Here is a 17,946-nt window from a genome sequence, read left to right on the forward strand (position 1 = left end):
GAGGCAGACTACAGATTTTGCACAGCAACAGTTACTTGGCTTTAAAAAAGCAACCTGGCACAAAAAACTCAATTGATCTTTTATTCAAAGCTTTAAACATCACTATATATATATAAATAAACATAACTACAAGTGTAATGTGAATTTTTCAACAGTTACAGAAGCGACACTCTTTAATACATATTTTTAAGCAATCGAGTGTGAGAAAGCTCTATTCTATACACACTCCCCAACTACCAAACCGTGTCAATAATAAAGTGCATGAGATAACAACTACACAAAGCCCACCCTTCTGTCGATGATATTTCCTCATCCATGATGTCATTGTTGGGGTCTTTGCAACAGAACCTTAATGGTTACCTAAAGGTTTTTATTTACTAACAACTGATGATTTTAACAGGACAAATATAATAAAAGTTGTCCAACCTACGGGACCACAGATGTCTTCCTGTATGGTCAGACAGTTAGGTGATAACACAGGTCTTGGACTGAGATGTCTGTGCTGTACTTCCTGCGAGGAACACAGATCAGGTAAATAAACACGTTATTAGCTGTAGGTTACACTAAATAATAACACATAAAACTTTCTTTAAGGTGTGAGGATTTGAACTAGGGATTTCGCAATATACCAGTGCTGATCAAAATTGTGACATTAATAACCGTGATCTATGTTATAATATTGTAAATAAATAAGTGCCGTAAAAGGTTGACTCTCCCTCTTGTCATTTCAAACCTGTATGTCTTTCTCTCATCTGCAGAACAATTTTTTTTATTTTGAAGAATGTTGGCATTCAAACACTGGCGTACCCATCGATTTGCATTGGTTTTGTGTCCATACAATGGAAGCGAATGGGTACCGCCGCCGTTCTGTTACCAAAGTTCTTTAAAATATCTTCTGTTCAGCAGATTAAGGAAGTTGTAAAATGTATTTGCGGCAAAAAGCTTTAGATGTTTTTACAAGCTTTTGAGACAGTTTGAGTCACCGTGTACCTTGTTTAGCAGCTAATGCGGCAGCTCCCGCTTCCTCTTTAGCTTTCTTGGCCTCATCCAGCTTTGCAACCTTGGCCTCATGAATTTCCTTCAGAGCGTTCCACTCCTTCCTGTTGTTGAGAAGACGCTCCAGCATGGGCGTGATCTCGACATGAAAGCGTGAGAACTCCTGCAAGAGGAAGGGCAGGGTTGCATACTTGTATCAATGCGTCAAAGAGATCATCATTTAATCAACCTCATGTTGTTAAAACCTGGATACGACTCTTTCTTCTGTGGGACACAAATTAAGATATTTTGAGAAATGTCTCAGTTGTTTGTGTTCATACAATAAAAGTCAATGGGTCCAATGTTGTTTGGATACCAACATTCTTCAAAATATCTTCTTTTGTGTTCTGAAAAAGAAAGTCACACAAGTTTGGAACGACATGAAAATGAGCATTATTCATTTTTTGCCTGGTGATTTTGATCTTTAACGTGCTAGATATTTTTTCACAACATTTATATGATTTGATTTGTTCATTTAAAATGATAATTCTTTCATCATCTTATTCTGAACCCATATGTTTCAAGATACCCTCGATAATTCGAAACACAGCTCTATATGATGCTTGCAAATGAGACATTTGCCTAGATTGATCATATCCAGCAAGCACATGAAGTGTGAAGGGTGCACCTGCCATTAGCCTGACAACCTGACAAATGAGTTTTGGTATTTGGAGACCTGATAGCTTTGTGTTTCTCAGTACTTTCACGTTCTCTAATTCCAGCAGACTTAGGCTCAATACGATTCGAGACATATGATCAAGATCAGCGCTGAGAAATTATGCAGATGATTTCGTATCGGTCTCCTGATGGTCTCTCGGGAGGATCCCGTGAACATTTAGAAGAACGGATCGATGTATAGTCCCATATGTAGTTTTGTGTACTAATCGAAATGGCAGAACCTCACCTTGTATACAAAAGCACAGACGAAATCAATAAAACCACACTGCAGTTTGGGAAGTTCATCCGCCTTGTTCCGGTCCATCATGGGCTGGAAGGGAAACAGCATGCACTTAACGGAGTATCACAACCTACACAAAGCCAATGCAATGGCAGGGCTAAAAAAATGTTCGGCTAAAATGGAAAGTTTGATGGGACTCAAAAGCTGACATTAAATTCCTACAATTTTACAATCACGGTTGAGTAAGACTGGGGGTCGGGGAGCGGTCTGTTTGACTGGAGTGTTGCGACCGATCTGTCTGATTCACTGCACCGCATAATAGGCTGTACATCACTACATGACCCATGGGAACTTTCTCATTCTTTCTCCCCCCAACACCCCTTTATTCTCACAATGGGCTGCTGCTCCAGCACTGTTCTCTCCAGGTCACCCTGCTCCCAGAATTCAGCAGCCACCGACAGCGCCACCTGGAGGACAGACAACATACAGACAACGTCAATAACAAACCAGAATCCATTCTGTCTTTATAGTCCATTACATGCATTAGCAGATGCTAATATGAATTTGATGTGCATTATTTTCCAAATCGTACATATAAACTATGTATTAGAGATTTAATGATAAAAACGTGTCTGCTCTACAACAGTTTTCACTCGGCGAGAGCATAGCACGTCTCACTGCAGCTATGAAATTCACCATCATCATCATTGTTCTCAGATCTACTTTCATGAATATAATAACAACATTACCAGAAAAAAGGCTATGTTCGTTCTGAATGTAAACACACAAGCTTTGATGCATTATCATATGAATGGAGTTTTGGTCTCATTACGCTGGCTGAAAGCCCAGATATTTAATTTCCTCGTGCAGTCACCCCCTTGGCTGCCCTACGTGTCTGAATACATCGCTGTTGTAGCGATATTGCATTATGCATTAGGAATATCTAACCTTGCTCTGTATCTCCCATGGCTTGGCGATGGCCGACAAATCACACGCAGTCATCATCATTGCCCTGCGGAAACCAAAGCCAAAACACCACACTGTATTCACATTTACGAAATAGAAATGACACAAGCTGTTGCGTATCATTTTAGTTTAGAAGTATATAAATCCGTCAATTGGACACATAGATATTCGTTTTCGGAAACATATTTTTTCGCAACGCTTACATGACGATCTCCTTCCGAGTCGTCTCGTACATCATGTATTTCGTCCAGTCATCCCAGCTCTCGTAGGTCTTGGACTGATCCACGATTTTTTGAAACATGGCTCTTTTTCTGCAGAGGCACATTCAAATACAAGTAACACAAAACACAAAAGAAGATATTTTGAAGAATGTCGGTAACCGTACAATGGCGGTACCCATTTACTTCTACTGTATGCAGACAAAGCCATTGCAAGTCAATTTAGTCAATCGCCGTCGTTTAGTTGCCAACATTCTACAAAATATCGTCTTTTGTGCTCTGCAGAAGAAAGAAATACATGCAGGTTTGATGTGACAAAAGGGTGAATAAATGACAGAATATTTATTGTTGGGAACATTGTTGTTTTTTTATGGTTTTTTAATTGATAAAAAAAAGCAAGACATAAACGATAAAATTCTTACTTGAAATATAAGGCCAGGTCTGTTGCAATGATAGCTATGTCCATTAAATGGATGACAGTTTCGTGTTGTCTCCGGGTAAGATTTTGGTAGATATTCAAGGACTTGGAAAGATAGTATTTAGGCAAAATAAAAAGAGGTGGGTTCAAATTTGTGATGAAAACAGTAGCTTTTAAAAAGCGAAAAAAATTCATTAAATTTTCAGCATTACTTCATCTCTAAGCAGAGTTTTTCCAAACTCCAGATGGTGCCTTTCGAGGATGGAGGAGCCGTGCAGCTTTGCCAGTGGATTGCCAGACCTGACAAAATCATCAAAACACAGACGTACATTCACGAAAACCAGAATGAATTTTAATAAGTGTAATACATCAACAATAAGTGACAAAAATCTGATGTCTTAGAAATTCCAGAATGAAAATTTGTCTCTTAACAGTTTTTTGGTGAACTTTTCCTTTAATTCTTGTTAAGAGCAGCAGGAGGTTGACACTTCATTAAAACCAGCACATACTTCATCTGGTAAAGGTTGTTCGTGCCGCGGTGATCAATATCATGACAGAGTCCAGCTGTCACCATCGCCATCGTCTCCAGGTCTGTATAATAACGCTTCAGGTCACCTGTCTAAATCAAGACAACACAGGTTTAATAGATTTCAAGGAGGAGCCTGTATTAGACACACCACCTTTGATGCTGACTGGTGAGGAGTCATTAGATTCCGTGAGGCGTGAGAGTAGTGCGGAGAGAGGCTCATTAACTCGCTGGCCTGCGTTTCTTGCTGCCCTCAATCCTGCCTGATTTACAGCCAGATCACAGTTATTACACATGACTTAACCAGGAGCAGCTTTACACATGGCTGATTTAATTACATGAGGCCGTCTGCCATTTTATATGAATATGAATTGAAGGTGGGGCTGTCTTTGAGCATGTTCCAAATCCGCACCACACACTCAGAGGGGAAAATTCATCAAACGTGTAACTACTAGCCTAACAAAACTGGCTTGTTTATTATTCTTCTCACTTTGCAGGGTGACCAAGTAATTTTTTTAAAATTGTATTGGCTTATGTTGATGAAGATGAGCATTTGTAATGTTGTTCTGCGCAGGTTTTCTTACCATGAGGAGTGTGAACATGGTTTGGCCCACGTTGAAGCCGTGCCTCCAGTTATGGTAGGTGATCCTTCTGTAACCTTTACTGACGGAGTACACAAACCGCACCAGTGTCTAGAGACAAACAAATGTTTTTAGCAAGTTAATGTCAAGCATCAGTCTTCTAAGCAGAGACTGGAGTAAACAGAACAAGAATTGAAAACAGAATCGTTAGAAATGGAAAGTTAGAAATTATTAAAGGTGCAATCCGTAACGTTTGCCTCTCAGTCGCCATCTGTGTTTGAAACATAAAATTGCAGGTGACTTTATTTACATTTACATTTAGGCAATTGGCAGACGCTTTTATCCAAAGCGACTTACAATGCTTTATCCTATACATTTTACAAAGCTACTTGCAATCCCCTGGGATCGAACCCACGTTGTTAACGCAATGCTCTTGCCACTGAGCTACAGGAAAGCTTTATGTGGCTACTGTGTCTTTACGTTTGTTAAACAAAAAACCTAACAAATAAGGCAACCTCTTAAATTATAAATCATTACATTAAGCAGTACTTAACATTGATTTTTCTGGTTTAAACGTTACAGCTTGCAGCTTTGTCTAAACATAGCCTTTCCTGTAGCTCAGTGGTAAGAGCATTGCCTTAACAACACAAGGTTGTGAGTTCGATCCCAGAGGATATCACATACCTATGTATAAATGAATATGATATGTATAGGATAATACATAAAAGCGTCTGCCAAATGCATAAATGTAAACTCAATGAAGCAGAAAAAAATAATCAGAGTGTACTATATTTAGATATATGTAGGTATACGTTTAAGCAAAACAATACATTTTGATAACTGTGAACTACTTATAATAATTAGAACTTTCTCCCAAGTCAAGTGGGATAGACCGGTTAAAATAACAACAAAGAAAATGAATTGTGCCAAGAAAAAAAATCTAATCAAATTAAAAAAAAAAAAAAACAATAATATTGTTTTTACGTGTATTTTAGAAATGGATAAGGCTCCATATCACCCGAGGTGTTTTTATGCGGGTGAAAACCGGGTCAGAAACAGTGGACTGGAAAGGTAACAATTACATGCAAAACTAAAAGGGTTTCTTAACTTTCTCTAGAGCCGTGTATATTAATATACTATTGAACTATAACTAAATGCAAAAAACATTGTACTTCTATATGTATGTACTATCAATTTTACATTTAATAGTTTAAACAGGGCACAACTCAGTATGGCAGAATACCGCACTCACCTCACGTGGAATATGAAATTTGTCCACCACACCCAGCTCATAGTACATCTTGATGCCACATTTCACCAGGTCCAACTCAGAGAACTCAAAATCACAGAAGTGAAACTCCAAGATCTCAGACTGCTTTGAATCTGGCAGCACACCAACCTGTAGAAAACAACAGCATCAGGACACACAGTTCTAAAAAGAGCATTAACATTACATTGATTATTTTGTGTGTGTGTGTTTACCAGAATTTTCTGCAGCTCGTCCTCTTCACATTCATCGGGTTCTTTACCATACAGCTCACGTGTGTTCTGCACAGAGTTTCACTTTGTTGATGTTCAAAGTTTCTTACTTTTATTAAACTATTAATCACAATGAAGCCAAATAGGATCTCCTGCTATTTCGCTTTGTGTCATTTTGCAGAAACCCACCAAGATATTCTGAATCTCATCTTTCCTGCACTTGACATGGTACATGACCATATCCTGAAATATGTCCTTGCGATTCTCCAGCTTGTTCATCTTGTCATACGTGTCTGTGTTCAGCACTGACCAGCCCAGAAACTGAGTGAGTGACTGAAATACATTCACATTAAGATTGACACGAAGCTAGTTGAATCTGAATTACATAACCAGAGGACAAGAATATCAAAAACAGCTTCTCAGATCAAATTAATTGGTGAAAAAAACAAGTTCCCTCAGGAACAGACTGTAGTTCTACATTAAAGTGAAACTCAAAGATTTATTTGGATCAGAATCCACCCAAACCTCAGCATAATACAATGAGAACATGTCATACTTTCAGGACTAAACAAAGAAAAGATGTAAAGTTATTCACAGATGAATAATGCAGAGCGTGTTGATCCATCCATTATTATTTCTATAGCTATGAATCAGTACCGTTCCATATTCTGGCTTCATATACCTCCATTAGCGTTTCATCCATTTCATCAAATGGCTTTCCATCTTTCCTATTATAGAATGTGGCCACGCCAACGATTTCCTCTTTCTTGTTCACGATAGGCAAGGAGAGAACATTCTTTATTGTCCATCCAGATTCATCTAGAGGTTCTTTCTAGAAGAATGAAAATAAACCTCATTCAAGATACATTTGGGCAAAATGCAAACGAGTTTAATGCAAAACTCTCAGTTTTGAAATCACTTCACCAATTCCATTGATTACACAGCTAATTCCAGTTTAAGAGCTTCCTACACTTCTGCCCTTAAGCGTAACTACTTTGAGACAGGAGAAGTACGTGAACTCACTTGAAAGTTAAAGAATTCATCTTCAGCGGCGTTCATGATATTACAGATCTGAAAAGAGCAGCAGTAACGATCAGTAGACAACACATGGCCATTAAATACTGTTTCTGAGAATTACAATTATCCATCATTTACAGGAACTTTATAAACCATAATGGCTTTCTGTTTGTCTGATAAGTGGTGGCAGTTGTGGAGAATGGAGGTCTAGTCTCTCACCAGGCCGTTCTCAGCAACGTAGGTTGGAAGTCCACTAACTAACGCCCAGTGGTCAGCCGTTGGATTACTGGAATGACAAATGCAAATGTGTCTGACTGGAACCATGCAGTAGCTTTAAATGTTTAATTCATGGATATCTGTGGAGTTAGACTATGTTCTCTTACACAATAAGAAAATCAGTTTTGCTTAACATGTTTATAAGAGGAAATGAAATGTGCATGTGTGGCCTCAGGAAACCATTAAGCTTAAATCTAATCATGCTTCAAGATGCTGAAAACTGACATCCATTTTAGCACACGCTGTTGGGCTTTAATTTAACGCCAAGTGGTGGTAAATATTCACATTTTACATGCTATAAATTGTTTGGACTTACGGGATTACTTTAATGTCCTCCTTTCCGTGCAGATATAATCAATCACTTTGTAGAAGTTCACTTCCTAAAGGAAAATGTATATTGTCATACAACAGCATGTGATGGTTCTTTAATGGATATTTTGCATCTTTGACGTGATTATTAATACACATGAAGATGAGCATAAGAAGTGTCACTTACTCTGCCATCGGGGGTCTTTGGTCCAGAGTACGGTGGCACCTCTCCCATCAGTACGGGCCAAAGATCAAAAAACTCCTACATGCAAAAGAATAAATGTGTGAAAATCTGGCCAGACAATAATACACAAATATATGGAGATGAATATACATGTACAGTGAGGTCCCAAAGTGTTTTTGTAGTGTTGCAGGATTAAGAAAAATGACGTTAAAAGAATAAGAGACTTCAAAAACGTTCCCTGAAGGATCATCAGGATTAAACATGGACTTGGAAGTCGATTATTGCGAAAATTTACAGTGATTACAAAATAACCCAATTTGAAATTCATATACAATTTTATTTTAGCGTTTCACCTAATCTTGAACTAATATGAGAATGACCGTATAATTTGCAAATTAAAAAAATTGATATAAATTATAAAGTCACAGAAACATTTCTACTGGTTGACTTTTGGACCCCACTATAAAATGTACTAATTTTACAACATAGATGGTCAAATGAGAAGAGACGGGTGGTCTCTATACTGGTATTAGCAGAGTTACTGCTCAAGAAGTGAAATAACACCTTATGACTAATATACTGCCTCCCTCACACTAGGCACAAGCACCGCTCTTCTGAACAACAGTACCAACTTAAAAAACCCAAACTTAAGTATAATACCAAAACTCTATTAAATCTCAAAGATACATCAACACAAAATGCAAACAAGTCTTTCTTTTAACTGAAAAACACATAAAATGACAGTTAATCTGGAAAATGTATATCCTATTGCAGGCAGATGCAAAGCATGCTGAGAACTACAGATCAACTGTCAAGGAAGTTATAGCCACAAAAAATATTTATGTAGTCTCAACACAAAATAAATTGGTAAAATTAATTTGACCAATCTAAATGGGTGTTTAATATAATAAATTGAGTTGGGTTTACTTAATAATTTGTTCAATAAAAATTACTCCAACAAAATCAACAAAATCTTAACAACCAACATGAGTAGGTTTTATTTCCCAGGATTTTTACATTATTTTATATCAAGTTATTTGTAAAAAAAAAAGAGGAAAATAATTATATTAAGTATGTTTTAATAATTTATTTTCATAAAATCTACTAAGGCACATAATAATTTAACATAAAAATAAAAAATAATCACTTTGGTTTTGGTCATGTCGAGTAGTCCCACAGAGTACCGGTCACAGTTGAGGAACGCTCGGACAGTATAGAGGGCCTTGTGAAACTGTCTCTCAATGTCAGTCAGCTCCTCAAACACTTTGCTTGCAGACCAAAGCAACACCTTCAACACAAGATCATGAAGTTTACGTTGGGAACATGAAGAGAACGTCTTGGTTATGTATGTAACCTCAGTTCCCTGATGGAGGGAACGAGACGTTGTGTCGAGAAAGACAGATGGGGTTCGCCCTTGAGAACCAATCAACTCCGACTACTATAGAAAAGCCCAATGAAATTTGCATGCCGGTCTACGCCCCTGGATGTCCGGTATAAAAGGAAGCCGGCGTGCAGCATTCATTTACCTCTTATTCTGAAGAGCCCGAAAGCCTCTCAAGACTGCAGCAGAATACGAGACATGTTTGTGGCATAAGGGACACAACGTGTCGTTCCCTCTATCAGGGAACTGAGGTTACATACGTAACCAAGACGTTCCCTTTCTGTCGGTCTCTCGACGTTCTGTCGAGAACGACAGATGGGGTTACCTATGGAAAACGCCACAACGCTGTATCGCGTCACGATCTCTGGCGAAGCGACGGTAACAGGCCTGGGCGTGTCAGCTCGAAGCTTTTGCGAAACTGTAACCTTCCAGTGTTGTGGACGGGGGTTCCAGAGCTTTCTAGGAGAAAGATGGGTACAGTCCTGACTGGTAACCTTTCACGGACGGGGCCTTAGCTCTCTACTGGCGAGAGGCCGTCCGGCTCGGGTTTACACCGGGTAAGCGCAACTTCCTTAATCAGGGATGCGCATGCAGAGGCCACCTTCTAATCGTGGGGAGGAATATGGTGGATGTAGGTATGGTCTCGTCCTTGGAGGAGAACGCATGGAACGCGCGGACTGAGTAGATAACCGCAAGGTGGAGGTCCACCTGGGGAAGCTCATGGGTTGCCAAGAGTGGGAACCATTCTCATGAGGATACATCAGACGGAACAGCCCACGGAGGTGGTGATACAGTGTCCGGTAGCACTAGGTCCGGTTAGAGCTATCTGTGATAGGTCATATGGTGTCCCGGCCTAAGGGGGAAGGCTGCTCTGCCCAGCCAACCTCCAGGGGATGCTTGCTTAGAGATGGATGGAATGCCTGTTCTTAACCAGTGTTTGGGTAAGAAGGAAGGCTGGTGAGGTACCAGTTTCTTAGCCATGTGTTTGGGTAAGAAAAAAGGTAGATAGCACACTGACCCAACCTCTTGGAGGGTGGGAAAGGTGCTTTCGCAGGCATACGCCCCCCCGGATGCCAGTCCTACATGTCGCCACGCAGGACGTGGGCTGACACCAGGTTTACGCGAAGGTTGTTAACCCTTGCGAAGGTGTTTGGGCGTAGCCCAACCCGCAGCCCTACAGATGTCTACTAGAGAGGCGCTTCTGGCCAGTGCCCAGGAGGTGGCTATACCCTGTGTGGAGTAAGCCCTCACTGCCAGTGGGCATGGGAGGTTCTGAGATCGGAATGCCGTCGTAACGGCATCCACGACCCAGTGCGCCAGCCTCTGCTTGGAGACACCCTTCCCCTTCTGCTGTCCTCCAACACCAACAAGGAGCTGGTCAGAGCTACTGAAGCTCTGCGTGCGGTCCAGGACACAACACGGATGGGTTTGGGTCTTCCTCCCCGATGGGGAGCGCCTGCAAGTCCACCACTTGTTCCCAGAAGGGAGAAGTGGGAACTTTGGGCATGTATCCGACCTGGGTCTCAAGATAACGTGAGGGTTTGCCAGGGCCGAATTTAAGGCAATCCGGGGACACAGAGAATGCTTGGAGGTCCCCTACCCTCTTGAAGGAAGCGAGCGCAATAGGAGGGCCGTCTTACTCGTCAGGTGAGGAAGATCGGAACCTCTGAGGGGCTCTTGGACCCACGTTAGGGTCCCAAGAGGGTATGGAGCGGAGGTGAGGCGGATTCCGCCCTATTGCGCCCCTTAGGAACCTGGTGACCAGGTCAGGTTGCCCTAGAAACTTTCCATCAACTGAGTCGTGATGAGTGGTGATAGCGACTACATACACATTAAGTGTGGAGTGGAGATGTTAGTCTTCAGTCGTAAGAAGGACAACACAATCCTGATCGAGCACCTCAGTGGGTCTTTCTCGTTGAGAGAGACACCAGGATGAGCAGAGGCGCCGTCTAGAGGCGTGTAACCGCCTAGTAGATGGGGCCCTAACCTGGGTGATGGTCTCTGCCGTAAAGGGGGAGTAGCCAACTCAGGATCTTCTCGTCCCGTCTAGAGACCAGACATGGGTGTTCCAGAGGTCTGATCTGGGATGCCAGAACGTGTCCTTCCCCTGAGAGAGCAGGTCCTCTGTCAGGGAAATGGTTCAGGGGGAGTCGCTGTCCAGAGAATCAACTCTGAAGCCGGTTAGACCAGTGCGGTATAACCCATAACACTTGGTGCTCCTCTTCCCTGACCTTGCACAGTTTCTGTGCAAGGAGCCTCCTGGGGGGGAAGGTGTGTTTCCGCCCATCCCGCGGTCAGCTGTGCGCAAGGGCATCCATGTACAGGGAGTACCAAAGTGGGCAATGGGTGGTGCCGTGAGAGGCAAACAGGTTTACCTGTGCCTGTCCGAACAGCACCCAAATGAGCTGGACTGCACGGGGGTGGAGTCGCCACTCTCCGCAAGGCGTATACTGACGAGAGCATGTCGGCTGTCTGGTTCAGATCACCTGGGATGTGTGTTGTTCACAGGGAGCGGATCACCGGCTGACTCCACAGGAGGAGGCATCGGCCAAGTCGTGTTAGCTACCGTGAGCGTACGCCATCCTGGCGATTGATGTACGCTACGGGTGTCGTGCTGTCCAGGTGGACCAGCACGTGCTGGCCCTGCACTAGAGCCGGAGCCTTCTCAGCGCAAGTAGCGAAGCCCACAACTCTAGGCAATTGATATGCCAGCTGCCGGTGTGCTACACTGTCCTCGGAACTCGACTCTGTAGCCAGTGTTGAAGCGGTCTCATGTGCATCAATCCGCGAGGTTTTACCCCCGCGGAGAACGCCATGTGTCCCAGGAGCCTCTGAAATGGTTTCAGGGGGACCGCCGACAGCCTGAAGTGCTCCAGGCAGTTCAACACTGACTGGGCGCGTGCAGCGGACAGCTGCGCCGTCATGGTGACAGAGTTTAGTTCCATACCGAGAAAGAGGATGCTCTGCACTGGGGAGAGTTTGCTCTTTTCTCGGCTGACCTGAAATCCCAATAGATCTAGGTGTCCGGAGCACCAGGTCCCTCTGTGTACACAACAGATCTCACGAGTGTGCCAAGATAAGGCAGTCGTCGAGATAGTTTAGTACCTGCACACCTTTTTCCCCAAGGGGAGAAAGGGCGGCTTCCACGATCTTCGTGAAGACCTTTGAAGACAGGGACTCTGTACTGATATGCCCGCCCCTCAAAAGGGAACCGTAGGAACGGCCGGTGTCGAGGGAGGATCGAGACATGAAAGTAAGCGTCCTTCAGGTCGATTGCCACGAACCAATCCTGACACCTGATAGATGTCAGGATGCGCCTCTGCGTGAGCATCCTGAACGGCAGCTTGTGAAGGTGCTTGTTCAGGGTACGCAGATCTAGAATGGGGCGCAACCCTCTGTCTTTTTTGGGAACGATGAAGTACGGGCTGTAAAACTCGCTGAACATCTTGGCTTGAGGGACGGACTCGATTGCCTGTTTCGCCAGAAGGGTGGAGACCTCTGCCCGAAGTACGGAGGCATCCCTGCCTCTGAGAGAGGAAGAGATGATGCCCCGAAACTTGGGAGGGTTCCTGGCGAACTGGATCGAGTAGCCAAGACAGACCGTCCGCATCAGCCACAGAGACAGTGTGGGCAACTTTTGCCAAGCTCCCAGGGACTGTGAAAGGGGGACCAAGGGGACGGTCTGCTTCACCATTCCCACTTAGGGTGGTTCGCTGGCCGGCAGAGCTAACCGTATGTCGCGGGGGTTTCCCCGGAGGGAAGGTTGGCTCTGCCTTATTGCCTGCCTGGCAGGACAACGGCACGCACTGTCGGTTTGAGAGTGGTGACATCTGTCATGTGTGAGGTCGGTTTTGCCGAGCACAGTCCAGTGGAGTGTGTGATCGGCTCCAAGTACACCCGGGGAGAACCGAAAAACTCTGAGTAAGTGGGCGCCAGGCCCTGAGAAGGATCCGGCTTTGGTGACGAGGCAGGAGCCGTCCCGTACCCACCGATCAGAGCCATGGCTGTGAAGGTCAGTACCCATTTTTTGTTCTCCCTGGGGTCTTCCCGTCAGTGTCCCTTCGCGCTCCAAGTTTTACACAGCTCCTCATGCACCTCCGGGGGAAAAAAATGGCACCAGGGGTGGGCACAGTTTGCACCGCGCTCCGACCTCAGGAACCACGTATCCCCGGGTTAGCACGGTTGACATCACTTCTGCTTCCTCCTGAGCTCGACCGCTGTGGGTGGAGAAGGATTCGTCAGAGTCGGATGCCAGTATCCCTCCGATGCTGCGAGCGACATCTCTGCTACGTCACACATCGTTTCCGAGTGCGTGCCTGAGGATCCGGACGGTATGCCACCGCCAGTTGGGGAACGTTCAAAAGAGCGAATCGGGGTGCGATCGGCCCGTGAGCACTTGGCTGGCGGGTTTACATTCGCAGAGGTCCCCACATCACTAATGCTGCTAATACAGGCGTACTTCGGGGTCGTAGCCACCGATGTCACGGCCCGGGTAGCAGACGAAATGGTGGCTGGTTCCCTTAGGAAGATAGCCACCGTTACCGCAACTTCTGAATAACAATCTGCCCGCAGTGCGGGCAAGATGTGTCAAAGAACGCTGCTTCAGCGTGCTGGATGCCCAGACACCTAATGCAGCAATCGTGTCCATCCCCCCTCCTCGATGAGGGTGCTGCACCAAAGAGAACAGCGGGACATGCCGTGCTGGAGAATGCTCAGTCCTGAAAAGGACCTTTTTAGAAATAATCTCGAACACCTCCGGAACCGCAGAGACGCCCAGGGGAAGGTCGCTGCAGGTAGGGACGAGCCGCTGCTCTACGTCGTAGATCCGGCAATGTAGAAGAAGAAGAATTCATTGAATTTGTTTTGTTCGTAGTCATGAGCGAAAGCTCTGAAGAATAAAAAGTAAATGAATGCTGCACGCCGACTTCGTTTTAAACCGGACATCCGGGGGCGGAGACCGGCATGCAAATTTCATTCCACAAATTTCATTGGCCTTTTCTATAGTAGTCAGCGTTGATTGGTTCTCAAGGGCGAACCCCATCTGTCGTTCTCGACACAACGTCGAGAGACCGACAGAAAGGGAACTGTTAATGTTTCATCACAATCGCAGATCTCACCTGTCCTCGTCTGGTTTCACAGTTGTGCAGGTAGCTCAGGTGAAACACTCGAAGCACGAGATTGGCAAAGTTGAGATATTTCTTCAGTGTCTATGAGACACATTGAATACATGTTCCTTTAATGTTTCATTCAAGTTCATTCATTTCAAATGGTTTTATTATGCATTGCATTTAATGTTCAGTCTGTCTATCCATCCAGGGTGGAATTTATTAGGGTGAAACTCGTTTATATCTGTGTTTAAATATAAATCATTACTGTTTACAATTCAGCATCCATATCAAGACCAGAGCTGTTTGTTAAGTAGAGAAAACCTCTGTATACAGAATAGAAGTGAGGCTCGTACCTCTTCATCCTGAGCTGTGAAATGGGGGCCATTGATCTTGTTGACCGCCATCATAACAGCCACCATGTCTTTGCCGTTCATGATGGGGGTTGCGATCACATTCTTGGTTTGGTACTCTGTGAGAGTGTCCACAAACTCACTGAAGTGACAGTCCTAAACAATAAAGCACATTTATACATTGAGATAACTCTCACAGAGGTGTTTTTTTTTAAACATGCTATATATATTCATACATGTAATATCAATCAAACTGCAGTTGGTTTCATTTAAGCCATAATAACAGACAAAACGCTAACTTACACAATAAAAATTATATTTATGATGTTATCATGTTTTTTTGTGTTTTATTGTGTAAATTAGCCGTATTTTATGGCCTAAATCAAAACAAACCAACTGCAGTTTGATTGATATAAAATTGGAATGCACAATAAAAAAAACATGATTTTGATATTTTTAAAAAGATTATCTCATTTTGGAAACCAAACTTTTCATATGTTACTCATGTAAACAGTTATAAGTTAAAATGGAAACACACATGTTCTGCATTCACTTACAGTCAACTTTCTACAGTTTTTTTCCATAACTTCCACTTCAAATCCTAAATGTAAACATACCTGTATACCTGACAGCATACCTGACAAATAGGTCACGTTCACTTTTTTTTCCGTCACTTTCACACCAGCAATTCCACCTCTACATGGCTAAAAAAATCTAAATCAAGGTTTTGGAGTGGCATAGACAAAGAACGGACTTAAATCCAATTGAAATGCTGTGGCATGACCTTAAAAAGGCTATTCATGCTCGAAGAACCTCCAATGTGGCTTTATTAAAACAATTCTGCAAGGAAGAGTGGGCCAAAATTCCTCTACAGAGATGTGAAAGACTTTCGCAAATGTTTGATTGCAGTTGTTGCCGCCAAGGGTGGCACAACTAGTTATTAGGTTTAGGGGGAAATTACTTTTTCACATAGGGTCAGAAATGTTTGGATTGTTATTTCCCTTAATAAAGAAAACCATCATTTAAAAACTAAATTTTGTTTTTCTTTGTGTATTATATTTTTCTGATCTGGATCATTAAAGCATGACAAACATGCAAAAAAAACAATAAATCAGGAAGGGAGGGGCAAATACTTTTTAACACCACTGTATAACAAAATGTTAAACGCATACGCATAAAATAAAATCATTTATGCAAGACTAAAAAACTTCTAGAGCAGAGTTTACAATTTGCGAAGCCTTTTGTACTTTTCTTATGTAACAAAGGTTTCCCATCACTATGGGTGAAAATGAGAATTTTAAAATACATGGTTAAATCGTTACTGGAATTGAATTTCAACTCCATTTTATATATCGATTTTCACTCATATCTTCAACACAGAGATTTATTTCTCCATATTTTGTATCTCATTGACACTGAATTGGGAATAAGAGCAGAGAGAGAGATATGGAGTCAAGGCAAGCGTCGCTATTCTGCTGACTTGGGGACACTGCGTAAACCAGTGACCTTTAAATATAATCCAGGATCGCTCTAATTCAACTGAGATTAAAGGGTTTTATCCTTCCAGGCCCTGTAACATCAATAGAGAAGTGAAGCTACCTTTCCTAATCCTGCACTCGCCTTTCACATCAATGCAGTAAATGGACCACACACTATAAAACTAAATATGGATACAATGATTTCAACTCAAATCTGGTCTGAAACCACTCTATCCCCTCAGATGTTTTGAGGGCATCGCATTTCAAATAAACATATAATGCATATCATATTCCACTATATAAGAGTGCTGTGAATATTTCTGGTTACTCAGCAGTCAGCCATAGAAAGGATGCTGTCGCCACCTCCGGGTTTTGATAGAGACCTGCTTGGCAGTTCAGTCACATAAAACCATAGTCAAAAATTGAGTATTTTTTTTCTTCTAAGTGATTGTGAGCACGGAGAAAAGTATTTTGCTGTCTGAGAGGCACCGAAGCACACCGTGTGCCAAAGACAGCAGTTTCTTTTGAAAAATGGTTAGCAATATCTAATCAAAATGAGAGGATTTCATGGTCGTCTCTACAAAGCACATTGAATCATACTTTATGTCTGTGCAATATCTACTGCACATTTATCAAGTGAAGTTTATCACCCAAAACCGCAATGGCCCACCAAGAATTGTTATGAAATCCCGTCTTTCCAATCCACGCACATGAAGAGCTTGTTTAACTATTGGCCATCATAAAAATCACTGCACAACCAAAACGTATATACAGAGCAGAGAATACGCATTCAGAATAATTATGTATAATTAATTACATTGTTTGCCAAATCATGAAATTAAATTCTCAAAATACATGTCTTGTACTGCCCTCTTCAGGCCATTGTGTGACTTACACATTCATTTAATTGATGCAAAGCTTCCTGACCATGGTTCATAATAATAACCCTACCTGTGTGACATCAGTTACATTGACGGTCTTTTTAACAGTGGCCACATGTCCCACAATGCCTGTGTCCAGTGGGTACACAATTTCACTGTCTGGTTGCACCAGACACTCTTCCATCGTGGCGTCTTTATGGACGTTGAAAAGCCGCGTGGCCAGTTCAGCAATACCGTTCCTCTGACGGTACATGAAGAGACTCATGCGGTCGGCTCGCATCATGAAGGAGAGATGGCGCATCAGGTTGAAGACCGCCCGCTCCATCTGCAAATTTTCTTGCATGTCCCTCACCATATCAAAAATGATTTCACACTCCTCTACAGAGTTCAGCTCGTGGTACGAGCTGATATCCACTTCGGTTTTTTTAGTGGTCGACAGAAGGTCAGAAATGACCTTTGCCCGGAATCTGGTGTCATAGTACTGCTTGGCAAATGTGGGGTTACTGTCCAGAAACTTCTCGGCCAGATCCTTGTCCACTGCAGCCATGTCAGGGAAATGTTACGCTTTGGAGTTTTCTATGAAACCGCTAGAAGCTCTGCTGTTGTGTGTATCCAACTGAGAAAGATGAGGGATTATTGGAGATTGTTTTAAAGAGGCCACATAATCCTGTCCAATTGTAATTGGGATTATGACATACACATGACAGCAGTCACATATTAATCCAGTATATCAAAATATTTGTCAACAAATGTAGTTGGGTCTTTACACAATGTTTGTGCTCGATGAACCTACTGTGTTCAAGGTTCTAGAAGCTCCCAGCTGAACATTTATTGAACAAAA

General features: G+C 42.8%; 1 protein-coding gene across 1 annotated transcript; it reads right to left on the reverse strand.

The window, feature by feature from the left end:
• Window positions 1-67: 67 nt before the first annotated feature.
• pde6a (phosphodiesterase 6A, cGMP-specific, rod, alpha) lies at window positions 68-17,935 on the reverse strand. The gene is given in 23 exon segments (XM_056769466.1): window positions 68-511; window positions 991-1,159; window positions 1,940-2,023; window positions 2,326-2,400; window positions 2,882-2,945; window positions 3,103-3,210; window positions 3,540-3,640; window positions 3,748-3,835; window positions 4,045-4,154; window positions 4,646-4,753; window positions 5,895-6,041; window positions 6,125-6,190; window positions 6,311-6,454; window positions 6,804-6,953; window positions 7,145-7,192; window positions 7,358-7,424; window positions 7,731-7,764; window positions 7,767-7,794; window positions 7,911-7,985; window positions 9,055-9,195; window positions 14,406-14,495; window positions 14,750-14,902; window positions 17,176-17,935. Coding segments are annotated over 23 exon segments (2,574 nt in total). The 5' UTR covers window positions 17,653-17,935; the 3' UTR covers window positions 68-464.
• Between the last annotated feature and the right edge of the window lie 11 nt (window positions 17,936-17,946).

Source organism: Triplophysa dalaica, chromosome 16 (assembly GCF_015846415.1).
Source record: "Triplophysa dalaica isolate WHDGS20190420 chromosome 16, ASM1584641v1, whole genome shotgun sequence".
Lineage (NCBI taxonomy): Eukaryota > Metazoa > Chordata > Actinopteri > Cypriniformes > Nemacheilidae > Triplophysa > Triplophysa dalaica.